The sequence below is a fragment of the Pagrus pagrus genome (assembly GCF_965226575.1).
Source record: "Pagrus pagrus genome assembly, chromosome: 1".
NCBI classification, from domain to species: Eukaryota; Metazoa; Chordata; class Actinopteri; order Spariformes; family Sparidae; genus Pagrus; species Pagrus pagrus.
This window is the reverse complement of record NC_140185.1, coordinates 25,369,444-25,397,274: the sequence shown is the minus strand read 5'-3', so window position 1 is coordinate 25,397,274 and position 27,831 is coordinate 25,369,444. Positions and strand designations below refer to the sequence as shown.

General features: G+C 41.2%; 2 protein-coding genes across 3 annotated transcripts; one reads left to right on the top strand and one right to left on the bottom strand.

Moving 5' to 3' along the window:
• The first annotated feature begins 14,545 nt into the window (after positions 1-14,545).
• On the top strand, positions 14,546-18,356 carry foxf1 (forkhead box F1). Its single transcript, XM_084347660.1, has 2 exons — positions 14,546-15,779; positions 16,872-18,356. The coding sequence occupies exons 1-2, from the start codon at positions 14,801-14,803 to the stop codon at positions 17,033-17,035; spliced, it is 1,143 nt and encodes a 380-aa protein (XP_084203786.1). The 5' UTR covers positions 14,546-14,800; the 3' UTR covers positions 17,036-18,356.
• Positions 18,357-20,155: 1,799 nt separating this feature from the next.
• Positions 20,156-27,782, bottom strand: mthfsd (methenyltetrahydrofolate synthetase domain containing). Of its 2 annotated transcripts, none has more exons than XM_084367490.1 (8): positions 27,618-27,782; positions 27,372-27,475; positions 26,233-26,346; positions 25,560-25,673; positions 25,352-25,442; positions 23,927-24,039; positions 23,407-23,532; positions 20,156-22,191 (listed from the first exon to the last, which is right to left on the bottom strand). In XM_084367490.1, exons 1-8 carry the CDS (start codon positions 27,643-27,645, stop codon positions 21,454-21,456), a joined length of 1,428 nt encoding a protein of 475 aa, XP_084223616.1. In that variant the 5' UTR covers positions 27,646-27,782; the 3' UTR covers positions 20,156-21,453. The 2 variants fall into 2 exon arrangements, with proteins under 2 accessions (XP_084223616.1, XP_084223615.1); XM_084367489.1 differs by lacking the exon at positions 26,233-26,346 and adding an exon at positions 26,052-26,165.
• Positions 27,783-27,831: the final 49 nt, after the last annotated feature.

The following is a 27,831-nucleotide window of genomic DNA, read 5'->3' as shown; positions in this document are numbered from 1 at the left end:
GAATCCACTTATAGCCAAGCAGAGATCCCAGGTCACAGAGAGATAACTGGGCTCCAGCATTTAAGACCATCATAGATCAGCCACAGTTCATTATTGATTATCGTTTTCGAGTGGTGGCGGCCACTTATTTAGATGTGCAGACAGTGCGAGCAGTGATCCATGACCCTTTGGTTGTTGGAGAAATCACATAACAGCGAAGTAAACAACGAGACCACCAACAGATTCAATATTGCTGATTTATCCTCGCTGTGTTTATCATACGAGTCTCAACGCCATCACAGAAAAACAGACAATTCATTACAAGGTCCTTAAGTGGTTCTTTACTTGAATTTGGCCAAGACTTTGAGGCTAAATACAACTCTAACAAAGTGGTTTCACACGTAAAAGGATTTGTTAAGAATGAGACTTATTCTGGCTTCTCATGTGTATTTTTAGTTGGCTTGTTTAGCATCATCCTTACGTTCATTTAGAGAAACTCCTTCACAAGATGCTGCTCACAGATTTAAAAGCAGAAGCATGCCATTCATTTAGTTTTGTGTGTTTGTGTTTTCACATACTGATTTGCGATGGGGATGATTGGATGAGACTTAAACTAACTTGGTGCATGGGGAAACCAGACAAACAAAGCAAGTACACGGACCACCAGAGAAAAAGCGGCTCAAATGAGACCAGAAGAAACATGAACAACCGATTCCAACTTGTGTTAAGTGAAATGTTTTTATTGTAATGAAAATGGAAAACAGATACTAATTCCAGCATTCACTTTTGTGTAAAAAACCTGTAGCTGTAGAACAAATTGACACAACAACAACACGAAATACATCATCAATAAGGTCAAAATAATTTTTTAGAGTACTTCAAAATAAAATATACAGAGTATGTATCACATTTCAATGGAAGGAATGCAGTATTATAGTAATATGGGAACAATTATTGCACAAAACACCCGCATGATTACATTATTACCTCTAAACCTCTAAATATTTGTATGGGATGTGAAAAAAACTTTCCACATCATGGTTTTCTCTTCGCAGATAGAAATTTCGGAGTGTACAGGGTTCACAAATGTAGGTTTTTTTATTACTGGAAATCTAACTATTGATAAGTACATACCGTCCTCACTAGCTGACACTGGGCTGATCTCCACAGTCTGGTGAGCCTATACAGTGCTCTAAAGAAATACTAAATATATGATTACATTTTTCACTTTGTTTCAGGGTCAATCAGTGTACGTACACAGTTCCTACAACTTTTGTCCAGGATCTTTTTTTTAAACAACATGGCATCACTGATGTTTTTTTGACTGCGTGCAGTCACTCGAGCAGTTCCTCCTTCATTTGGCTGAAAGAGAGACCGAGACAGAGTTGACTAATCCAACATGAAACATCTGCCACCTGATTGATTCCTGAATCAAATTGTCCATAGCAACGGCTCCAGCTCGGGCTTTTAAAAGAGCTATTTCGCCCTAATACATGGCCCATTACCAAATGGCCATTCATCACATTAACCCTAGCTCTAGAGAGCTGCCAGTGTCTCAGTCATACAGTGCCACGGTGCTCTCTGTCTCCAGTCAGGACACACTCAGCAGCATGTCCACTTTGCCATGACTGTGTTTACCTCAGGAATACACAAACGCAGCCTGCCGCGGGCTCTATTAACGAAGCGAGAGGAAACCTCTGCTGATGCACAGAACATAGACTGATTGACCCTCTCATGTTATATATGAGGATTACTGTAGAGCGTGCACCTTATTTGTCATTTTGCAGCTTTTACAGTAATGTAAAACAGCATCAAAAAAGCAAAATTTTTCCACTCCACATGCAGTTTATTCAGCATGATTTTCCCTCCACTGTCATTATGAATAATCATGATCTTCCTGATGAGAACACTAAAGGTTGATACTAAATGTTCCAGAGAGGATACAAATGCAACAATCAGCGCACTCATAAAAACAAAGACAACTATATTTTAAAAAATTCACAAAAATAAACACTTTGGCCAAACCTTTAATTAGCACGAAGCCGTGTGCTTTAGCTGGAATTAAGGAGCTTCGGGCCCAGCTGTGGTGAGCCTGATTACTTAATAATATGGTGATAAACACAACTATCAATCAAAGCCTCTGACAGGACTTACAATTCAGGAGAGATCAGCCAAAATAAGAGCCACTGACTCTCTCATTGTGGCCGTGCGTATGGGGGCGTGTAACAGGATACTCGCTACAGTCAGCAATGAAGTTACTCGCACCGGTGTAATGATGGAAAGAAATAGAGTGTCACTTTTATTTACACAGCACTACTGCAGTAACTACAGCCGTCTCTGGAAAACAACAGTTGTGCAATCCGAAATCTAAAGTCGCTCAGTGTGGAGGACGACAGTGACACTGTGTTTGAAACACTGGCCCTCGCCGCAGTAAACACACCTCAGAGTGCAGCGGACGTAAAGTCATCCAGAGCACGGTGCAGCACGTGTTCAGTGAGGTCCATACAGCAAATCACACTGTGAGATCGTTTATACACACAAACACATTTTATAATGCAATACAATGAATTCATGAATATAATTCTCATTATAATATTGAGGGCATAGAGTATACACAAACCTGTTATTCTTGCCGGTTTTAGTATTGGATTTGTATAAACTTTCATGTATTTTGTATTTGAATGAAATCTGTTCACAAATATCACCGGGGCCATTAGAGGTGACACTTTCTGACTCGCTTTCATAAAATCTGCCTGTCGCTTAAATAAATATAACATGCACTTGTATTAAAATCAAATAAACTTTCTTCTAACCTTAGTGCAACTTGGGATAAACTTGTGATAGACAAATTGTCAGGAAAAAATATCAAGCTGGCTTTTAAGTATAAAGAAAGATAACAAAGTGCTGCATAATAGTTCCTAGGGTTGGTGTGAAGTGAGACACTATTTTCTTTTCCTTTGCAGGGAATCATAACTAGACACTTTGTTGGTGGGAGAAATTATAATTTTTCAAGCCTTTTATATTTTTAAAGCAATAAAGCATATTAATGATAATTTAAAGAAAAAAAACGTGGACATTTTTTGTTGATCTCCATTCAACCTGGCATCACTGCTCAGTGCAACCACCAACAAAGTTGGTATGTATGATGTTCCCCCTTCCCAACCTGTTTGAAACGTGTAGCTGGCATCAAATTCAGGATAAGCAGATATTTACAAAAATCAATTAAGTTAATGAGGTATTAAATATATAATCTTGGTACCGTTTATAAATGAGTTTATGTCAATATCAGTTTTATTTGTGTTTTGCACAGTCTCCCAACTTTTTCAGAATCTAGTTTTTAACTCCTATTTTTAGATTTTTATTTTTTTAATTAAATTCAACAATTAAATGCTCTCCTTGTGGCTTTGAGAAAAATAGTTTGAGAACTTTTCAAGATGTCTTACAGAGTGAAATGTTGACATGTCAATGTTGTTTCTAAGTTGAAGAAACATGTTACAAGTGAAGGATAAGACTCTCTAAAATTCAATTTACACATTCTCTCTTAATATTTTTCCCTGCTTATTATATCAGTTTTTACCTCTTGTTCTGACCCTTGGTTGCCTTTTCCTCGACAACACTCTGCCGTGTCACTAATGTTGCTGTTTTCTGTTGGTCGGAGGTCTTTGCAGCAGCGATGACATGAAACAAATTCTGGCTCTCGGAGTTAAATCACTGCAGCTCTGGGGGACTGCAGCTATTCTCTCTCACCTCGCCACTTTTAGCAGACCGTGGCTGATTTCCTTCCTTGCGTGACTCCGGAGTGTAAACACACAGCCAGAGTGACTCATCACTATTTCTCACTTCCACGGTCTGATGTAAACACACGAAGGGGTCAGGTGTCATGTTGGGGTGGCGAGTGGGTGGGGTAGAGGAGGGGGGGGCAGTATGTCTCCCCATAAGACATCTTCCATTCTCCGAAGAATTCACAGCTTCCTGTGGCCAAAGCCGCACGCCTGCCCACTTGGGCCTGGAGGAAGGAGAAAGAGAAACACGGTTTGAAATAGAGAGAGACACGGACAGACGATTTGGGTGATAGATTACCTTCTCTAGCACAGTTCAACAAAATGGAAAGAATGCAGTCGTGATGAGTCTGTATCTCTTTTCTCTCTTTCTTTTACCACAAGAAAAGAGTGATGGTTGGAGACAAGATGGAGGGGATGGAGTTGGGTTTAATTGTGTGGCACAAATGAACTTCACTCTGTTTCTTCTAGTGGGAATTTGATTTATAAGTCCTGAAACCGTGTTTACAAGCGCCTGCCAACGTGTGCTCTGTGCAGACTGGCACTTTGTTCAAATGGGATGTCTAAGAAAGTCCGGATCAGCACTCTGCCCTCTCGAGCCCGCCGTTATTGCATGGCAGTCGGGGTTGGAAGGGAGGGATAGCCACTTCCTTTCAGGCCCCAATCTGAAGAAGGGCCAAATACAGTGCAGCATCAATCACTTTGCACTCTGCAGCTTTCCCAGTGCCATTGTTACAGAGCAGACCAACGGAAAGAGGCCGGTAGCAGGTGGAAATAAAAAGCCCTCTGACAACTATAGGCTAAGATTCCTCCCAGGATCATCACAACATTTACAGAAGCCGAAGGGAGCAACGTCTGGCTGCCAGCACACACAAATATTTAGTCAGCAACATTCTCATATGTGCCGATACAATAACAGACGCAGCCATTGACAGCCATTAAAAAAACAGAATTACCGATATATTAATCTGCCTGTGCACGTGAGGCACCCACGGACATACAAATGTGTGCAGAAAAACAGACAGGTAGAGGGACGCGTCTTTGATTGCAAACATAGAAACGTCTTCTTCATTCTCATATTCGCTGGATTGCTCCGCTGAAACGACGATTAAATTGTGGTTCACAGCAATCAAGTGTAATCAACATCAACCTTTATTAGATGCACTTTACCAGAGGATCGTGAACAGGAGCAGATGATGTGATGTGAACGGATACAAACAGCCTGCTAATTGTTGCAGTAATACTTGTTTACTTTTCCTGTCATCCGACTGACACAATTTGCCACAACCATCACAACCCTTCCCTCTCACAGCCATAACTCAGTCAAATTAAAACACGCAGACATCAGACACACACTCCACAATCATACCAACCATGTGTCCATAAACATCCTTAAGTCCAGCTGACACACACGTAAATAGGTGCTCTTTACCACATCTAATCTTGACTCATTATCATCAGATTCAGATTTTTTGCACAGATTTCTGTGTTTTCTGTACAGTGCGAATAGAAACTGCTAGCAGCATAACTTCTCATGATGCAGATTTGCCAACAATAAGCTACATGCTAGGAACACAGGTGTATAGAGTTTTGAGTTTGACACTCAGACATTCAGTGGTGGTCATGATGGTGTTGCACAGGTGTTATTTAAACCTCAAGGTATAATATTGAAGTCTGTGATGTGAAGCTTGGTGTTAAATTAAAGGTCAGGAGAGCAAAATTTCTCTTCTTTTTTTTTTAAAGAGAAAATGGTAGACGCTTTTCCATCTGAGTTTTCACTCATTATATATGAAACATCGAGCTATTAAATAAAACAACATGTTAATATATCCTGCTTAATTTCTGCATTTTAATGCAGAGTTCTATTGGTTAAATACTAGTTCAATATTTCATCTCAATTTCCCTGTTTTTTATATCTTCAACTTAATCATGCATTATTTTATTTTTTTTAGGTACATTTTTGAATAAATTCTGTTTCTCTACATGTCTGTGAAGATTCTCATCAAGCTCATGGTCCAAGGAGGGTTGAATCTCGGGAGACAGGACTTGGTTGGAGACAATTGAAAAGATTCTGCTTTTCATCCAATGGGCTTCATCAGTTTCCTCTGCGGGATCATGATCAAGATCATTGATAGCACATGGTTCGTTTGTGCTCCTGGCTGTGTTATTTTGTATATTTTGTGAGGAGCTACACTTAAACATATACATATGCAGAGCAGAAACGGCACAAGAAAGAAAATAACACTCAAAAATTGATATGATTGATATTGAAATGTTGTGAAATAAACAGATACAGACTGCAGATTTTGCTTCGTCCTGTTCTCCACCACCAGACCAGCCCTTCCATCACACGTTGCATTTTAACGACTACATGATTTATGCCTCTCTTGTCCTCACTTCAGCCTCTTCCTGTTTCTCTCCCTGGCACTGCCCGCTGCACCCACCACCTCCCCCACAGCTATACTCCTCTCTGTATAAGGATCATAGGCTAAAACCTGGCAGTATCGCTGTCACATGATGCCCATGCGTGTGATGCTTCGCTGGGACCCCCCTCCACTCAGGAAATGCTCTCGGCCTTTTTCCCACCCTAGTGTTCCGCTGCGGAGAGCTGGGCATTACAACCGAATCCAGTTACCGTCCCAAAGCATTCCTGACTGATTCCAACCACTGCCTGGCTCTGAGTTCCCACAGACAATGAGGATATGCTATAATTTCAAACTGGCAGGAGCGCTGGGTATCAAGTTGTGAACTACCAAAGCTGTTTATGGCAGAACAGAGGAGTTTGAGCTCCACAATAGGCAATTACCATGCCCACTCACCCCCCTCCCCTGCATTCAATTTGTGGTTTGTCTGTAGGTGGGTTCAGTTGTGCGCAGATTAAAAATAGCCAGCCCATTCCAGACAAAAACTGCGAGAGACATGGAACACACATTGCACAAATGATATCTCCCATTGTGGTGTACTGTTTGGGAATTCTTAATTGCTTTTTCCGAAGCTGCTTGCCACAGGAAAATCCCCCTTCAGAGTTAAGAAAAAAAGAGTTGGTGGGCTGCGCGTAAACACCATACACATTATGTAAACGCACATGTAAACACGTACGTATAAACCCATGTCACCCCGTGTGCACCCATCAAACTGCCATCAGAGCGAGTATCAAAGGAGCTAACCTGCAGCAGAGCCAGTTGCGGCCTGCATCTGCTCTCCCCCCCGTCTTTTGTGATCTCCACTGTGGTTTCTGCTTCAGCTCTTATTATTGATGTCTCTCCCTGCATCAGACAGACCATGATGGACCGGCCCTGGGAGGTGTGCAGGGCTGCAGGGTGGGGCAGCAAGCAGGCTCCCACTCACTGTGTGGGACTAAATCCTCCTCGAGAAGCCACAGCAGAGCAGAGAGGAATGGTGAGGCGTCTGAAGGAAAATTTTATGTTTTCACTGGACGATTTCTGGGAATTAGGGACTGGATAGCAAAGCACAATATGTTTTTAATACTGCTTTAACCCAGCAGGCATTAAAAATAAAAATAACACTGGTTACACGTTATATTTAGGTCCTTGTAATAAGCGTTTAGTAATAGATAATAAGGCCATTTTAAAGATTCTTATGAATATAACTGTGTGTTAGTAAGAAGTTAACTTTCATGTAAGTGCATATAAATGTCTTATAATCTCACAATAAATGCAATTGATTGATTGCTTCAATTAGCACTTATGTAGTATTATTACACAAAATAATGTTAATAAGCATATTATGTAAGATGCTTATTAAAATGTGTATGTTAATTAGGGCCCAACACACTCTCAAGTGTGTCACACCCCCTCTCCTCTTCCCTACTACTCCCCCACATATATATATATGTACATGTATATACGCTGGGTTGCCTATATTTTGTATTTTGGGTGTGGATGCCTGTTTCTTGTGCATCATAATTTTGTTGTACATTGTATAATGACAATAAACTTTCAGTCTCCAATCTAATCTAATTACTTACTATATTATTACAAGGGCCTTCATCTAAAGTGTTACATTTAATATAATAACTTAAATCTTTTTTTTTTCAAACAGGATTTATTTGATTAAAACTTCATCATGGAATTTAAAAATTAACTGCATGAAGATAATGGAGCTGAAGGGCTGGCTCTGTCTGGTGATCACATACAGGTGCTCTTTGGAAACTTCAGGTGTACTATTCTTGTGAAAGGTTCATTGCATAGATGAAATATAATCATGATAATATATATATATATATATATATATATATATATATATATATATATATATATATATATGTATATATATATATATAAATAAATAAAATGCAAGTCTCCTTGAAAAACTATCCTGGGCACACAGTGCTCTTGACTGACCCCGATGAAGACCATGTTGGTCATTTTAAATACATGTTGCAATGTAAAATACTGGCATTTTAAATTTACACAAATCCTACAGTGTGCCTTGGATTGTTTTAGAAAGAGACTTGCATTTTATATTTCTTTGCAAGAATATATTTTACCCAAGCAATGAACCCTTCACATGATGGAAGATCTAAAATTAACTGCCTTGTAGAAAAAAGAAAATATGTTAAGAATTGTTCCCAAACACATTTATCCAGCGATGTAAGAGTGTCCTAGTTTAATTATATTCACTCTAAAAGAAATTAAAACATCATTTTCCTTCCCCTTATACACAATCGTCAGCTAAACAGGTCTGAAGACCACACACAAACACAACAGTCGAACCGAGGGAAATGTACATATTTCAGAGATGACATTTTTTTCCTTTCAATATTAAGCTTAAATGTCTAAGTGTATATAACTTTAATTAACTTTGACGAGCAAACAAAAGGGACAATAATGGATAATGTTGGACTTTTATTAGCCTATCCCATAGGTTGTATTTGTATTAATATCTTAGAATGTGTTTCAATAAACCAAAAACAAATATCCTTTAAAAAACAACAACATTTCTTTGTAAAACTGGTTAAAAATTCAGGAATATTGTTAAACAATTTCTAATCTATCGCCTAAATTTACAAAAACCATACAAATACAAAGACAGCAGACATTTGATCCAACACTGAACCCACAATCACTTGTCTTTCTTAATGCTCTGACATGAAAGTGAGTAAATTATGCTTATACTTTGGATTTTACACGAACAACAGTTCACCCAGCTTGCTGGATTACCAATCTGCTACGAGCAGGTATTTAAAAATCTGGAGCATTTTCTCTACGAGTGCTAACCACATTTGGACAGTTTGGAATTTGTAAAACCTCTGAACCTGCCAAAACCTCCCCACTGCTGTCCTTCATGTCAAATTATGCGGTGCTGCCTAAGATCACAGAATAAACCAGGACGAATTTTACATATGCATTTATTCTTTTTCTTTTATTGTCTCGTCAACATGACGCTGTCAAATAGAGACGATTTTGAGAAATGGACCAAATCTACTTTCAACACTTGAGGAATACTGAAATGAGTAAATGTCAATCTGAAGATGTGAGTGGGTTATCTTTGATTGGACAGTACAGCACACCAGGGACTGCTGCGGGGAAGGCCTGTGGAGATTTGTTGAAGAGGCTTGAGTTCTCACAACAACGTCTGTACCAGTGACTCATGTATTTTGGCACGATGAGCTCACTGGGGCTGTTTTTAACACAAAAATACACAAATACTTCGCGTCGAATGCTCCATTATCCAAGATACACACGTCAAAGGAGCAGATTACGTAAAGCTGAGATCACTGTGATATTTTGATGACGTCTCAGATTACAATGAGTTATTTCTCACTTTATATGATCCGATATTTAATTTAAATCCCTGATATTTAAGTGTGATGTGCAATTACATGTTACTACATCCAGACATCATCGGCGACATCCAATTAGCAACAATAGCTCAAGTCTGTGATGTATAACTGCGCGTGTGCTGCTGCAGGTGTGCAGACAGGTGGGCGTTTATCTGCGTGCCAGATGTGACGCGTTCACTCTATCAACCAATGAGAAATAACCACAGGAGCCGCAGCCACAGACGATAAAATGTCATAATTGTGTAAATTAAAGTCCATTTACAGCGTTGCGTAAAAGGATTATTAGAGACTGAACATGATGACACGTTGGTGTGTAACAAGTCCGAATATTTTTAGGAAAAAATAATAAAGACAAACTTAATTCTTACCTAACCTCCTGGCACGTTGTTATCAGCCGCCCTGTATTATAAAGTCCGTTAATAAACTTGATTATCTACATTTCAGATTACAAAAACAGGATTATATTCACGCCTGAGACATTTTAACAAATAAAATGCGATGACATATCCGATAATGCCTCACATCAGACTGTCACACCTGCAACACGACGCACGGGCTGAATATTTTACCTTACATTTCGTTTTTATCGCTTTAACTTCAACACGGTCGCAGCAGGGTCAGTGATGCTCATATACAAGCTGGTTTGGACTCACTGTCATGCGTAAAGGCGCTTGGATGAGTCCATGGAGCGCATTTAATAAGTCGATCTACATGCTTTGCCAAGGGACTACTTTCTTCCGCGCCTTCACACACAACAGCAGGGCGCAGAGCAGATATCTCGCCAAGAAAATTAAAAAGTCATCGGGCGCACTTGCGCTGCAGCTGATTACTGGAGAGGGTGGTGCCCATCAAATACACTTCAGATCCATGGAGAGACCCAACGCGCGCAATCAGCGGTCTGCTAGCAATCCCGTCCTTTTCTCGTTCACATAAACACCACTTAAACGAAAATATACACGGCCACCTACAGCGCAGGGAAAGTGATGAGGGGGTACCCACCTCGACATTACACTGTTTTCAATTAAAAAAAAAATCATGAGTTTGGAGACAGTAAACTTAAAATCACTTTTATACAATATTCATAGTTTAATTATAGAAAATTGAATTTATACGATTAATATAAATTTAAAAAAGAGTATAACAATATATAAACATGACATTTGTTTATGTCAGAGTGCCTGTGACGTAAAGTTGAGGTGAACCAGCAGCAGGTTTATTTTCTAAAACGCACTTTTGTTTCATCTTCTGCTCGAAACTGACAGCTTGTCACTTGCACGCGTGCATCAAACTCACATCATTTGAGTGCTTGTCCTTCACACTTTTAGTCCTGCATAACACTAGAAAATAAAACAAACACAATCAAAGATATCTGTGTGCTCTGAGGCTGTTAAAAAAAATCAGGCTCATATCAAACTCCATGAGGCCCTCTGACATTCGTAATTTCGGAAATCAGCCATGTTCACGAGTTTCAGCTTTTTACCTTTGTATTGTATTTATATATTAATTTATTGGAAATACATTAATACACAATAAACACTTCACTTGTTTTCTCTCCAGATTTTCTCAGTTCACAAACAACTTTTTAACAAATGACATCACGCGCGTGCTGTAAGAAGTCAAACATTTAATTTTCGGGGGGGAAGTTGTTTTGCTCTTTAACCGACTTTCTATTAATTTTGCTTCAAACCCTGATTCAAGTTCAAGGCGGATGAACTTTAGCCACTTGATCGATCACTCTGTCGCCGCGTCCTCCAAACAAAGTCCCTGCGGCCTCTCGCTGACCCTCTGCGGCCCTCCTTCACCACACGAACTGGCTTATTCCTCAAAGACGATTGTTTGTCAAGAAAATTAAATATACACGTACACTTACACAGTTTCTGAGCCGCTTTAGATCAGGCCTCTCCGCTTCAACAATTAAATCTGTGTCCGTGAGGCCAGATCACATCACACTGCGCACCGCTGCTGCAGCTGTTGGATCTATAATCCGCCGGGTGTAGTCGCCTAATTGGTGTGAATAGGCAATTATTTTAAAGTTAACCGTGTCGTGTGTTGCTTGTTTTGATAATTTAGCTCAATGTAGCCTCGGACACAATAAAGTATTACGATTTAAATCTGCAATGATGAAACTAAATCATCAAAAAGGCGCTGCGAGACTAAACTGAACGTCCTGTAAATATTAAAATACTCTGTCTGAGAATCATGTTTACGTCGTACAAGAACAAGGCCTAAATTATCTACTGTGGGCCTCTTGCTGTAGTGTGGCACTGTGCGAGACTTTAAGTTGACTGAAGGAAAAGTGCAACCAACGAGAAAACATTTACATGCACGTTTGTGCAACAACGCGATTTTAAAATGGCTCCAAAATGGGTTTGAGTGCACTAAATAACGGTAAGACAGTCCGGAAAGCCTGTCAGGACTGTGCACTCTGCGGTGTACCTCCACCTAAGTGGCCGAGCATTCCTGAGGATGCAGCGCTGTCAAATATTTCATGATGGGACGTCATGGAAAAGTGCATGACTTCGTCTCTGCGACGCAGCAACGGGGGAGCTCTGACCTCGGGACTCGAGCCTCGGTAATGACGAACATAATGTGCCACCGACGCTGTTATGGCAGCTATTTCCTCTGAGCGGGTGAAATATTCTGAAATTATGGATTTATTAAAGACTTTTGATGATGGGAGTACACCATGGCACTGTTAGGACACTTGTTATTTTCACTGTATTACCACTATTGAATATTACACTTCAATAACAGCTTATCTTAGGTAATAAAAAATAACTGATTTTGGGTGGAGGAAGAATGCAGTGGGGAGTAGCGCATCACCATCCAACACTGATGGCGTGCGTAAACATGTAACCACGGACACTGGCTTTGAACGCACGTGCGAGTAAGAAATGTATACGCAGGTCGACATATAACAAAGAAAGAATAACATGACATGGGGCGAATGAGCGTATGAGCAGAAAAAAAAGCGCCCTAATGGAATGAAGTCATCAGCGGTAATTAAATGCAGTGGGCAGAAGAGAGTACGGGCGCGCGCCTGCCCCTGGTGCGCGCTGGGTGGTCCGCTGAGCTGATAAATGTGTGGCCCTCACTCCAGGCGAGTGGCCGAGCAGGCAACCGGTTAAAACAATACTTGCATTCATTTATCCATGGGTTTAAATCTCCTCTGCAACAGCAAAAACTAACAGTGGCACGTCTGTCACCTTCGGGCTGACAAAGAAAATCTGACAATGAATTGTTTTCTCGCTTTCCCTGCAGCAAACCGCCTGGAAGAGAGAAGGAAAAAAAGCGGGACTGGGCAGTTCCGGTAAATATCAATAAACCACTCCATGTTTTATATCGGAATTAAATTTAAATGTTTCCTCAAATTGAACTCATAAACATACTGTCACGATATTCTACGGGAAAAATATTATAGGAGCTACTGGTGACCTTTACGCACAGAAAGTCTCCAAACATCGTCTGGTTTTACGCACAGGGCAAACATTGTTTTAAAAAAAAAAGAAAGGAAAAGAAAAAAAAACGTTCATTCACTATTTTCTCCGCTGTTATTTTCCATTGTGTCAAAACTAAAAGTCATCGTGAGCACGTATTGGAAACAGCAACGCCGACAGAGACCAGAAGCACGACAGGCTCACGGAGAGGCAAAAGGTTGCAGGCTGAGGCAATCGAGATCTCCAGGGAACAATAAGCAACCTACTGTCAACAGTTTTAGGTTATGGAGTGATCGTCTTTCAGTAGCTCTCGCTCACAGCTGTATAAAAGGCAGTAAAACGAGGGAAAAATAAGCGTTTCGACCTTGGAAACACAAACAGACAAACAAACAGATGCGCATCCTCTCCTGGGTAAAACACAACTCAGTCGAAGCAAAACACATTCTGGGGAGTTTAATTTGAGCTTCATTATTCTGATTGTTCTCTGAGATATTAAACAAACTGAACACGTCTGGTTTTCCACTCTGTCACTAAATTCTTATTTTCTGCCTGATGAGTATTAAATCCACTTTACCTTCATTTCCGAATCATTCGATGGCAAAACTCCCCGCAGGAGTCGATCCTCAAGTCCCCGTCCGAGTTTCTGTGCTCACAGCTCGGCAGAGCTTCCACCTCACTCCTCCTGCGTCCCCTGCGTAAATATTATGACTGCATTACACAAACAATATTCATGTGTAAAAACGTCCCAACATCTTACATGAGCCGCTGCGAACAGACGGGCATATCGCATCAGATTGAGTATTAGCTGATCTAAACGGGGCTTTTGCTTGATTTTTTATTTAAAGAAGGCCAGGGAAAATGTTTACATTCTGCTGTATAAACATCCTGCCCATGTTCCTGTCTATCTTTTACAGAAATCAGGAGGGTGGTGGTGAATATGAGGGGCACGCTCTCTGCTAAATGCTTTTCATGACCTAAAAATGTTTTAAGAAATATTTAATACGTTTAATAAGACGTGAGCAGACATGACCTGCTGGCCGTGCTGGTGCATCAAACATGTGGCCTGAAAATGGAGAGATGCAGTTTGCACAGCAGGTTTGTTGAAAATGCAGTTTATATCATAATATTCTGCGTTTAAAATGAGCTGAAAAATAAAAATAAAGTCATATTAGATAGCAAAGTAACGTGCATCTAAAGGCCACAGCCAGGATATTTAATCATCGTGTGATTATGTAATAAATTATAATCCATCTGCAGCCACGTCGTTCTGTTCTGCATCATAAAATAGTATTATGGGTTTAAACAGGCTCTATAAGAGATATATTCCCTATTTCAATGTAAGGAAAGGGGGAAAAACACATTTCTCTGAAAAGTGAACGCATACAGATGTGCATGCTCACAGCCCACCACTGAAGTAGGAGGGAACTGGGCGGGTCCCAACGTTAGGATGGCCAAGACATCCAGCTTCCAATGCGCTGATGGCAACAGATAAGTAAAAAGTGAGCTCCTCGGACGCACGACAACACACCAACTGAAGTGGAAAGCGGCTCCTGTTCTGCTCCTTATCCCATTTTCGGACGCTGCGTAGCCTACGAGGCGGTTCGGCTTCAGACTGCTGCAGGACTGAACCAAACGGAAGAAGTTACGAAGAGAAGTCTCGTCTTTGGTTCGCGCGTTAAGTTTACCCACTTCTTTTTTTTTTGGCTCTTTATGTCAGCGAATTTGTGTCCAACTTTGTAGTGTTGGGAAGGTGGAAATCAACCATTTTCGTTTGCCATCTCGAAGACTAAATCCTACCAATGACGGCAGAGGTCCAGCAGCCCCCAGCGCAGACTCCTGCTCAGAGCAGCCCGATGTCTGCTCCGGAGAAGCCGCACGGACAGACGGCGGTGATGGAAACCGCCTCCTCCACTACGAAAACCAAAAAGACAAACGCAGGGATCCGCAGACCCGAGAAGCCCCCGTATTCATACATCGCTTTAATAGTCATGGCTATCCAGAGCTCTCCAACCAAGCGCCTGACGCTGAGTGAAATATACCAGTTCCTACAGAGCCGCTTCCCGTTTTTCAGAGGCTCATACCAGGGATGGAAGAACTCCGTGCGTCACAACTTGTCCCTGAACGAGTGCTTCATAAAGCTGCCCAAGGGCCTCGGCCGGCCAGGGAAGGGCCACTACTGGACTATCGACCCGGCTAGTGAGTTTATGTTCGAGGAAGGCTCCTTCAGAAGGAGACCCAGGGGCTTCAGGCGCAAGTGCCAGGCGCTGAAGCCCATGTACAGCATGATGAACGGCCTGGGATTCAACCACATCCCCGAGTCCTACAACTTCCAGGGGAGCGGCGGGGGCCTGTCCTGTCCGCCCAACAGCCTGTCTCTGGACAGCGGGATTGGGATGATGAATGGACACTTGGCAGGTAACATGGAGGGGATGGGTCTGTCCGGGCACACCATGTCACACTTGTCGACCAACGGTGGACATTCCTACATGGGAAGTTGTACAGGATCCACTGGGAGTGATTATCCCCACCACGACAATTCCGCCTCCCCTCTGCTCACCAGCGGGGGAGTCATGGAGCCTCACCCCGTCTACTCGAGCTCAGCCTCGGCGTGGGCCCCGGCCCCCTCGGCCTCGCTCAATAACGGGGCCTCCTACATCAAGCAGCAGCCTCTGTCTCCTTGTAATCCAGGGGCGAACCCGCTGCAGCCGAGCCTGCCCACACATTCACTAGACCAGTCGTACCTGCACCAGAACGGGCACAGTACTACAGATTTACAAGGTAAGCTCAATGTGATCCCCGCTAATTTAAAACTGCAGAGGATTTTATGAAGAGAACAAGAAAATATATGATGCAGGGACATTTAGAAAAACAAGGACCAAACCATTTAATTACTAGAAGGTCTAAATAATATTTTATTTCTAAGATTGTGATGGTCTAACGCCAAAGGTGGGCCTGAAGGAAAAAATATCGAGCCTGACACAACCTTATTTGTGTATCTCTATTTTGAATGTCCTGTCACCAAACACAGAAGAAGAAATCAGTTCATCAAAGGCATTAAAGCAAATGATGCAACCCCGAAGAAAACACACATTTCTCCCACGAAAATTAAGCTTCATCTCCGTCCTGCTTCCAATTAAACAGACTTCACAATAAAATCCAGATATCAGGAGGGTTTTTTTTACGCACGGTTTCAGTTTCTGGAGAGAGAAAAAAAAAAAAGAAGAAGAAGAGAGAGAGCCACGAAAGGGCAGGGAGGGTCTGCCGGGACAGTTTAGAGCCGTGCCAATCTCCGGGCAAGAAAAACAAGCGCGGTCAGGACCAGCCTGCCTTGCCCCGAGGCCGCGGGTCCTGCGGGACTGGCGTGCAAGAGGGCCACTGTCAATTAGCCCTGCGAGCCCGCCTCCGCCTTTTGACAATCTTAATCGTGCTTGCTAAACGGACTGCGGGTCTAGGAGGAGTATATAACAGAGTGAAGGTCTTATCTGGCCTCTGCAAATTAAATTTAAAAAAATTCTCTCGATGGATTTTCGGGAAAAATGTTCGATGCAGGGCCTCAAGAAATGTTGGAGGAAGAGGTGTGAAGATCCTCATTTTAATTTAACATAGCTGTATAAAGTGCCTACAACATTATTATTATTATTATTATTATTATTATTATTATTATTATTATAAGTGGATCCAGAAAAAGCTAAGTCAGGACCAGCTGCTCCACAGGAAATGTCATGGATAATTGACAATTAATTACCAGTTAAAGCAAATGTGATAATTTTATTATTCTAAATGTTTTTTCCAGAGGTCAAACTCTTGTCTCGTGACTCTAAATACTTCCCTGTTTTTTAACCCATGTTTTTTAAAACCTTTTCCTCGCAGGTATTCCTCGGTACCATTCCCAGTCTCCGAGCATGTGCGACCGAAAGGAGTTCGTCTTCTCCTTCAACGCCATGACGTCCTCGGCGATGCACTCACCGAGCAGCAGCTCCTACTACCACCACCAACAGGTCGCCTACCAGGACATCAAGCCCTGCGTCATGTGATGCCTTCACGGACACTGTGCAGACCCAGAGGCCGGTGTGACAGCCTGGAGCCAGGCGGCGGGGTGAAGCGAAAACGAGTAAAATAACCACTGAGAGAGGCCTGCCCCGGCCCCTGGAGACAGCTCACTGCTTCAAGTAGCCCGGACTACTTTTCTGTACTGTTTTACGCACCATGCGGCAAAGACGCGGAGACATGCCCATCACAAAGCAACCACGTAATAATAATATATAATAATACAAACTTTTTTTTTCATGCATCTACATCGACCAGCGGGGTAAAGACTGGCTGTATGAAACCCTGCTGCTGTTTGGTACTTAGTCCTGCAGAGCGGATGACTACCATTTCACACTTCTTGTTCATGTTTATTCTTCTTGTTAAATAGGCCAATGTAAAGAAAAAAAAAAATAATGCACACGTCCAATTTTCTCCGTCTGAAGTTTTTAACCTTTATTTTCTTTGACAAATTAGACTGAGGCTCTTTGTTTCATGTTTTTTTTTTATTTTGGACTTTCATACCAGCGTTGAATTTTCGAAATGAACAATAATGGACATCGCATACACATGTCCATATATACTGTGTAAAAAATGATGAAGGCACTTTTTTGAATAGCCTATAAGCGCAACTTTTTTATTTATTCTGTAGGCCTACATATTTTAAAATTCAGGCGAATTGGCCAAGGAGGTATATGCTTTATTGGCAATATTTGTCAGAACGCTTGTTATTTGTTTTAAAATGAAAAAATTGAGGATATATTGTAAGCACTGTTATGTCGTTTGTGTTAGATGTATGTAGACCATTACTTTCAGCACTGTATACTTATATTTTGTTAGGAAAATTAGCAGTCCATCAATGAGGGCTGATCTTTAGGCTATATTACAACAAATCATTTGTAAGAAATAAAATATATCTGTTGGGCTGTTTGAGCTCAAACCCACCAAAGAACGAGGCATATTTCGATTTAATGACACATCCATAATTCATGGGGAATATTTGGGGACACAAGTCGGTGAGCATTATTACACAATCATCCCAAAATTGTAGTTAACAGTTAAAATAATTTAACAGGATTATTTCAAAAATGTGAAAAGCTTGCAATTAATTAATCAATCAAACTAAAAAAGGAGGACAAGCTGATTTAAAGTGGGTTTAACCTGCTAAATATTTGGTGATATGGAAGCCAAAAATTTAAAGCACAATATTCATATAATGTCTAAACTATAGAATAAATGGTGTCTTGTTATAATGCACTTCGTCGTTGCCTGTTTTTGTCTGACAGGAGCAGCTCATGCCTGTTGTTGTAAAGTGACGTTAAATTATCACATCTTTTTAATTATTAACTGATTAGAGATTTTGAAATAAATGGTTTTAAAGTTCAATGGTATGGTGTGAAACGAGAGTGTACGCCGCAATTAAGGCTGGAACAAACCAGACGCAGAGATCTCGCCCGCCTGGGGTTACAGGGTGAAAACCTGCAGCTCTGCTACGTTAACATTTATTTTCCTTAAGTGCATTTTGTCTGCCGTGCAGTTCAGGGGTCCAAGATGCGTATACTTTTTGAAAATGTAGACAAATGATGAGGTTTAAGAAAATAAAAATCTCAAATTAACAAATTATAAAAAAAAAGAAAAAAGGTTTCTCCTCTTAAAAACTCTTTACATTTGAAATATCACAGAAAAGTCAACCTGAAAATGCAGAGGAATAAGATGCAATGAAACATGCACAAATGATGAATAAGTGAATGTCTGATTACGCCATGAAAATGCTACAGCCACTAGTCACACTACAAAAGGCACGAGCGAGTTCTCTCTTCATCAGATTTCTTATTTGTTTATTATAAGAGTTGCAAAAGTCATATTTGTTAGTTTCATCAGCTACTAAAGATCTGAAATGACTTAAGTTTCGGGTTCAGAGAACTTTGTAATGTTGAATCTAAAAACAGGAATGTAAAAAAAAACATGGTGGACAGGGATCTATTTTTATGACCATCCTAATTCTGTCCTGCACACCTCCTGGAAGTTAGATAAAGTAGCCGAATTGTAATTTAAGAAGTCGCCTCACTCACTTTGTTTTGTAAGTAATGCTGTCGAGGTGTACGCTCACACATACAGCTGTACCTCTGGTTGTAAACACGCTGCGTTTTAATACTCGTGAAGCTTTGAAATCTCACAACATGACCACCGACTGAACCCCAGTAAAACGAGCATGCCATCGAGCACAGGGATGAGGCGGCTCAGCAGCAGTGGAACGGCACATTAACAGACTGATGACATTTGCTGACGTTCAGAGCTCTGGTGGGGCCGAGGGAGCGAGATGGGGCTCCACAGCTGTTCCCTCGCCCAGGCCTGGATGACAGCTCCATAAAAAGCCAGAGGCCTGCTCTGTGTAGACGGACATGCTGTGTTGCTTGTGTCTAAATACAATCGACAGTTCAGTGAAAACAGGACACTTATCTGGTACTGCAGACTGACACAAGAGTGATCAGTGACCAGGTGATGGTCTGTGCAGTGGGAACATTACAGGGGGAATAATAAGAGGTTACTTGTTGCTTTAATCTGAGTCGTACATAAATTACTTACTAGTATTTCAGTTTGTTAATGGGTTTGAAAAACAACCACTACTGCTGCAGACAGATTTTCAAAACAAGACTTTAAGGAACTCAAGAAAACAGGAACTGGTCGCATAATCCAGAGTTTTGCAGAAGATCTAAAACAATTTAAAGTTTAAAAAAATGTATTTTCTTTGTATTTGTGTGAGATCCATCAGTTTACCAAGTTTTGTCAAAATCTGATCAGTTGGTCTGAGATATTTTGTTTAAAGTTTAAATACCGTCTCTCCACGAGGACAATCTGTGTTAGCAGGGAGGATATTATCAGGGGCAACAGGCTCAGTCACAACTGGACAGTGAGTTGGGATTTTACAAAGTTCTCAGTTTGATCAACAGAAGTGTACTTTCTCAATTGCTGTAAAACAGCATGGCAATGCGACATCCCTCAAACGTTTGTTAAAATAGTAAGTAAGATACGTCGCAGTTTTGTTTAAGACATTAAACCGGTACCAGTGTAGTCACATGCCTTAGTAGAGACAAAATATGCATTAAACACACAGAATACAACGAATATGTTGTGAGGGTTTTTTAATCAATAAACAAAACAACAACAAATATGACAACAAATATATAATGTCTTAAAATATTCAGAGAAAACCAAAGCAAGGAGTCAAAACGCAGCTCAAACAAGGCCGAACAAATCTCTAAGTGTGTTGTTTAGATGTCTATAATCTTCATCTAGATCCACATCTTCATTGTCAAAATACATTGATAGATTATCATATTTAGAAAATATCAAAATCCTGGGTTATGTGCAGGGACGAATTGTACAAAGTCTCAGCTGAGTCAGAATCATCATCACTAAGCTATGGCCATTTAAATGCATTATATTGTGTTATACTGTGCGTTTACACGTCTTATAAATTTGGTTGAAACTGCACAATATGCTCAAATAATTTGGCAATAAAAAACAAAGAAAAAACATTTTTTTAGGGTCATTCAGAGGTTACAGATTTTGATTGAAGGTTGGATGAAATTTGTATGAAAAAAAATTCAACATAGGGCTCAGTTGGTGGAGCGGACGCCCTATGTACAGAGGCTGTGCCCTCGCCACTTGGGCGAGTTCGAATCCGACCTGTGTCCCTTTGCTACATGCCATCCCCCCTCACTCTCCCCTTTTCCTGACACTCCTAAACTGCCCCATCAATAAAGCCAACAACAGGCAAAAATAAAACGAGAAAAGAAATCAACATGGTGCCCAACATTGGTCTGTATGGATACACAATAGTTAAAGCAAGAACTTTACTAAAAATTTTCATTTTTGACTTCATGGCTCAGGACTCATCAGGATTGTATGAGCTGATTAAATGACCACATGGTGGCGCTACATCTGTAACAAAAACTAACCAGTTCTTCTTTGGCTCATGGCCTTAGTTGAATGTTTCTGAGATAACCAACAAGCAGACAAAGAGGTCTGAAAACGCGACCTTCTCGGAGGAGGTAATACTGAAAAAAATTCACTCAACACTGATACAAAAGCCTCCATCTATCTATTTATCTATCTATTCAAAAAACACCTCCAAGAACTGAAGGATCTATGTTCACACAGACCGCGAGGAGTGTGTGAATAAAAAGGCACATACATGTGGTTAAGTATCGTGAATTGATATGTACAAATCACTTTTCTAGTCAAATGCTTTAGCGAGGTGTATTTTATTCATAGTGTGTTCAGCTCATTAGCTTTAGCAGTCACTTTAAATGTTTACGGTTCATGTAGCTGAGGTCAACTTGCAATAAATGCAGAAATATTAAAAAACAAACTAAACTCTTGTTTATGCATTTAGCGTCATTTAGCGTATGGCCTGCTTCTGTTACTGCTCACTCATTTCATCATCGCCGTCACTCTTACTATCTGGTGCCGTTTTGGTTTTGGGAGCTGTTGCTTGTCTCGGTCTCCTGTTGGACTGTCCGGACCTCCTGCCTCCCCGCTGGCTCTTGGCCAGCTCAGCCTGCAGACTGTGACCATTCAGATTGAGACCCTGCAGAGCCTCCAGGGCCTGCTCTGCAGCCTGAGGGTCGCTGTAGTCCAGGAAGGCCCTGTGTTGAGCTCCCTGCCAGGTGAGCCTGAGCGGGCCGGCCTCCCTCTCTCTGAGGGCGGTTTTCAGCTCGCTGACACGCAGCCCGGCAGGGATGCCCCCCAGGTAAACTGTGGTCACACTCAGAGGGAGCTTACGTTGAGAACCCTCACCTCCACCCTCCTCTGTGCCCCTTTCCTTCATGTTCCCTCCTCTTCTTCCCCTTCCTCTCTCGCTGTTTTCTCCCTCTTTACCTCCCGCACCATCTCCTCTGCTTTCTTTCCTCACTCTAGCCGGGCGCTGTCTGGTTTTCGGTTCTGACTCTACTCTTCTCTCCTGTTTGGATTCCCCCTCAGGATCCTGCCGCGTGTTTTGCCGTGGCCTCCGTCTGGTTTGCCCTCTGGGTTGACCCGCGTGCAAACCGGGCTCTGCTGCAACAGGCGCTGCCCCCAGTGTTACATCCTTTCCAGCCTGCTCCTCCAGAGCACGCAGCTTCTTCAGGATGGGGATCCTCTCCAGCTTTTCAGTGTCCAACTGAAGACACAAAACGGGACAGGCTCAGTGAGGCTGAAAAGGGAGGGGGGTCACACTGCTTTGAGCCAATGCTCCATACCTGAGGATGAGTTGATTTAATAACAAAGTGAAAGCTGACAAATTAATTGGTATTATTCCATCCTGCTCACAGCCCATACTGCTGTAATATTTTTTTTATAGAGGCAGGACATTTCACTTCCCCAGCAGTTAAAAATAAAGTCTGCGCTCTTGATTTGTTGGACCTTTAAGTGTCTTGGCAGCCTTTGATGCTGAGCAGTCCTGTAAAGGATATACGGGGCTATTGTTTTTACACTGGCCTGTTTGACCCGTCGTTCCCCTGCCCCTGCAGAGCCAGGCTGGCTGGGCAGAGGAGCCTTTGATGATCAGACATGGCCTTCCTGCCAGTGAGGTCACTGGGTCCTGTTTACTTACAAGTGTGTCTTAAGGAACCCAGAGGTTACACAAAAACTCTCCACATAGCAAGAATAATGTCCCCATCTTGTCTAATTAAAGACAGATTATCAGGTGGAGAAACACAGGACATTTCTCTGCCGGAGGCAGTAAATCAGACGCAGTTCAACATCCAGACTCACATTAAAATATAGCTGTTGATTACTGCTTTTTTTTCAATGTTTTTCAGTCTATATATGCTCTATATGTACTGTATCTGAAAAACTAAAATGCTGACTTATTTTATATTAGAATTACTGATTAAAAGCGTGAACCAAAACTAAGATGAGTACAAACCAGAGTGACACTGATAATTATTATAAGATATAAAGTAACCGCATTCAGAGGCAGACTGAATAAGTCCTCTGCTGAGGTGTCGGGTTATTAAATGTCCACTAGAGGGCAGCGTCGCTGAGCAGAGGAGCTAAATACTTGAGGGCAGTTAGTTAGAACTGAAGAAGACTCTTGGATGAGAGGTGAAACGTCTTCAAGAAACCGTAACACGTCCAGTTGCCTGCGATACAGCACTGAGAACTACCATGACCTGGATGACTGAGAACCTACATCAACATCTCAGTACAATAAGCTTCCATCAGTTCAAATTAATGAGTCATAAAGATTTGTAGTCAGATTAAATGTACAAGAAACGGGCTAAATTGTTAAAATTAATATACAAATATTTTTTCGCAATAATCCCCAAAATTTGGTCATCAGACAAGCTATGTAAGGGATCCAGGATTACATTTTTATTTTTTTTAAATATACCTTAGTCCAGATGATTCCCTGCGGTTTGGGCAGCTGGCAGTTTGTTTTAATGAGTCTGGTGGGTGTGAGGATGTAGTCCACAGTCAGGTCGTGACTATCCATTAACTCCTCTGGGATGTCCAGCACCTGAAAGCACAAAGACGCCAATTAGCACTCAAACATCTTTAAGTCTTTAATTATGTGTTTGATCAACAGAAAGTTGTATGACAATTTTGAGAGGTAAAATATGTATTTATATAATTCATTTCAAGTTAAAATCTTTACTTGCGACTTATTTTGGATATTTTAGAGACTACACAGCGAACTGACAATTTTGAAAAAAATAAACAAAAAGTTTAATTTTATCCCACCACTGTGGAGAAAGCAAGCAACACTCGACAAGTAACATTTTACGCTGTATTTGATAAAATGGAGTGAAAATACAGAAAGCTTTAATCAAACAATAATTTCACCTTTGTTATTTTGTAGTTCCATGACACATTCTCTGATAATAAGATGATGACAGAAGAAGTAAACTAACCTGACAGTCATGGACAATAGAAACCACCACAGTAGACTCATTCACAGCTCCCATAGAGGCCATCATGCCGTACTCCATGTCAGCAAAGCCCTCTCCTTTTCCAATCCGAAAGCCTGCAGAGGAAGACAGGAGCCAGAAGACCTTTGTTAAAAGACAGGGTTTTACGTCATGTGATTCAGAGAATTACGCTTCATCTTTGATGTGGCATTTTCTGCCTTGGAATGTATGAAAGATCCCAGAAATAACCAGCATCTGCATCACATTCAGCATTTTTAAAAATACTCCTAAATCCGAGGATTCCTATCTAAAAACTGCACTGAATTATTACACACTGATGCACATGTTGAGGGCAGCTGTAGTAATGCTTTCCATTCATAAAAAATAACTTTTAAATGTAGACCGATGGGAACATGGATGAACCCTGTGCAACCAACGCTTTATGAGAACCATGTGTGCTGTACACTTAGAGCCATTTAGAAATGCATGCATTACAGTAAACATGTCTGTTCCAGCGCAGCACTGCATCGCTTATCTCAGGCATTTTGAAAATGAGGGTCAAAATGCATTGTAAGTGATGGGACAATTTACATGGAGGGCAGAACACAGCAGAACCCACAAAGAGCGAAATGGATCTGATTAAGCACATCTGCACCCATTCTCATCTCTGTTCTTCTTCAGATCTTCCTGACAGGGTGTCCTGGTGCCTCCATGGGCTACAAACAACATGTAGTGATCACAACACAATATTTAATATGACCTCTGTTACATGATATGCCCTCTCAGTCTCTTGTCATTTTCCACAGTGTAATCAACCACCCTTATAGGATTTAATTTCTTATCTTCAAAGACCTGGTTTAGCAGAGTCAGTGTCTGATCACAAACAGTCACATTTTGTGAGACACTGATGTTCATTACATACATAAGTATAGGTAGAATATGGAGTCTTACCAGTCGGAAGTCCTGAAACTGAAGTAAATAATTTTCAAGTTCTCTAAATCAGCAACAACACAGGCCACACAAGCCGCTTTAATTGCTGTTTTTTTAAGGGTGAGGTCAAGCATTGGGGGTAACATGTTGCAAAGTAACACATCAACACTACATTTGTCTGAAACTGTGGTAGGAGATTTGAGGGGGGAATGAGGGGAGACGCTATCCCCATTCTTAGCAAACTGACCATAATGCATCCCCTTTGTTAACCTGCAACCTCTCCTTTCCCACCCGTCCCCCCGTTTAAAATGAACAAACGCCTTCTGTGTAACTCTCATATAACGTGTTACTGTTTCTAATTTCAGTTATCAGATAACAGTTACTTATCAAAGAATTATGTCATTACATATGTTCTTCAATTATCTGCATAAAGGAAAGATATAAAAAAAAGAAAAGAAAAAACAAAATCAGTCAACGTCCCCTGTCAGGAATAGTTACCTTTCTCTGACACTGCCACGGACCCAACCACCACCAGGTCTACCTTCACCTTCGCATCCAGTCCAACAGGCACGCTGAAGTCTTTCACTCCCTGAAGAAGAGGTTCAGAAGGGATGGGAAGAGATGAAAAGATAGGAATAGGTTCAATGTTTGGGGGTTTATTCTTCAGAATTCTGGGTGAAAATGTGTAAAATCAGCCAGTTCAAACCTGAGAGGAGGAGCATATGCGTAGCTGTTCTTTGTTGGCCCCCTGTGGAGGAGTGATTTTATTGAAAAGGCCGGTGCGAAGACGAGGAGTTGGGACCAACAAAGTTTTCTGTGCCTGAGAAAATATACACAAAAATTAGCCACCAGACATTTTCATTTGTTTACCATTATTAAAGATCAGTACTGGGTTGGAATAAATTCAGCGAGCGATGATGAAGATAGCAATGTTATCTCAATTCAAATTCAGCAGATGCAAAGCTGTGATGTGTCTTGAAATCATGTAATGCAGAAACTTAATTTTTTTTTAGCAACTTACAACTTGAGTGTAAGTGAGGCTTTTTTTTTATCCTTCTGATTATCTGACACAATTCCTGATTTAAACCCCCACGTGTAGGTCAAACTGACATGGTTACAAGACAGATAAGACAAAGTAAATAAATGTCTGTAATACAGCCAGAAGCAGTGTTGCTTTTTTTCCTCAGTGCAGTGCTACCTGCAGCACTGCCAGCCGGGCACCCTCCAGAGGCTTATCAGGATCCACCTTCACCTCAGCTGTGTGGGTGAACACCTGCAGCTCAGACACCTTGGCACAGGCTGTGAACGCACCCTGGGTGAGAGAAGAGGAGGACAAAAGGGCAGATGATAGTTGTTTTTGTTTGTTTTTTTCAACTTACTTCCAGGGTGACAAAGCGTGCCTGCTGCTGCGGTCTGTCTGGGTTTACTTTGACTGTCTGGCTGGACTTGAACTCCTGCAGGTCCACTAGCTTGTTGCATGCTTGAATTGCGCCCTGGTTATTTAGTAAACAGTGAAAGAGACGCATAGATGCACAGGACAGGAGAACCATTAATCATTCAGAATTCAAGAACATCAGTCAAGAGCTGTAGTGATTGTACCGATACAGTTTACTGCTTAAACACTTGATATCTACGATTATTTGAGCTTCCAAACAGAGAACACAACACAGTTAATAGAGATTGAATTGACATACCTGTAGAGGTGCAACGAATAATTGATTTGTCGTCACAAACTACTTTAATAATCAATGAATCAATTCCAGCACATTTTACAGCAATTAACTCATACTTCTCTGACTCCAGCTTCTTAATTGTGAATATTTTCTGGTTTACTCCTCTGTGACAGTGAACTGAAAATTTTTGGGTTATGGACAAAACAAGACATTTGAGGACGTCTTCTTGGGCTCTGAGAAACACTGATCAACATTTTTCACCATTCTGACATTTTTTTCCCGACCAAACAACTAATCGATTAATCGAAAGAATAATCGACAGGTTAATTGACAATGAAAATAATCATTTTGAGAAAAGTTAGCTCTGTTTTTTAAAAAAAGTACATCACATTTTGCTCAATGGAAAAGCAGGATATAAAAGTGGTCTTTGCTGATTTCAAAGTATCAATCACTTCCCCCAATAAAGTTTTAATGTCATTTCATAAACCATCACTCTTGTTTACATCTGGTTCTCCATCGTGTCTTATTTAAAGATACCCGTTTGTACACATATATCTAATATAATCACTACTTTACTGCTCTGTGCACACGTGGCCTCCCTGCAACAGACAGCTGACAGGTGTTCACAGTGAGGAGACCACCCTGAATGAATCAAACTACACTGAATTATAAAAAGCAGACAGCTGATTGGAGTCTTTGTCACAGCCTTCCTAAAGATGTCTCCACTGCATATTTGAGTTAACAATTCAACTACGAGCAGTGTATTTCATTTAGCACACAGCTACTTATAGCTATAGCAGCACATTTGGTGGTCGTGAACTCAAACCTGCTTTTAATAAACCTGCCTTGAAATTGGGGATTCTGTTGTGAACGGGCCGTGGGAAGTTTGCCAGATTTTTCTCCTCGATGTAGTCCCAAACTTTCTGGCGGATGTCCCATTTCGACGCTCCTGGAGAGAAAACAGAAAAAAAAAGGCATTTGAGACAAATTCAAAGTGAAGCTAGACGCTGGAGCAACATTAGCCAAACATGTCTGCACATTAGCATCGACGCTCATTTTTGACAACAAAGCGTCACGAACATTCAACCTACCAGGTTTTATTAATATAACAGGCTCCATTATGTTGTATGTTAACAAAAGTGAGTCTCTTCTACAACACTCTGCTACACTACACGATGTCAAATCTTACACGTGAGCCCTGTAACATAATACTGAAGGAACAGCTGCTTGTCAGTGTTTATCATTGCTACGGCGGCTCAGGGGGATCAATCTGTACCAAACGTGAAACCGGAAGCGTCACACTGT

Excerpts from the sequence above, each read along its gene's own strand:
- foxf1 (XM_084347660.1), top strand. The coding sequence starts at position 14,801 with ATGACGGCAGAGGTCCAGCAGCCCCCAGCGCAGACTCCTGCTCAGAGC. Across the intron at positions 15,780-16,871 it reads CAGTACTACAGATTTACAAG|GTATTCCTCGGTACCATTCC; the intron begins GTAAGCTCAATG and ends TTTTCCTCGCAG.
- mthfsd (XM_084367490.1), bottom strand. The coding sequence starts at position 27,645 with ATGGAGCCTGTTATATTAATAAAACCTG. Across the intron at positions 26,347-27,371 it reads ACAGAATCCCCAATTTCAAG|GGCGCAATTCAAGCATGCAA; the intron begins GCAGGTTTATTA and ends CTAAATAACCAG. Across the intron at positions 23,533-23,926 it reads CTATTGTCCATGACTGTCAG|GTGCTGGACATCCCAGAGGA; the intron begins GTTAGTTTACTT and ends TTGTGCTTTCAG.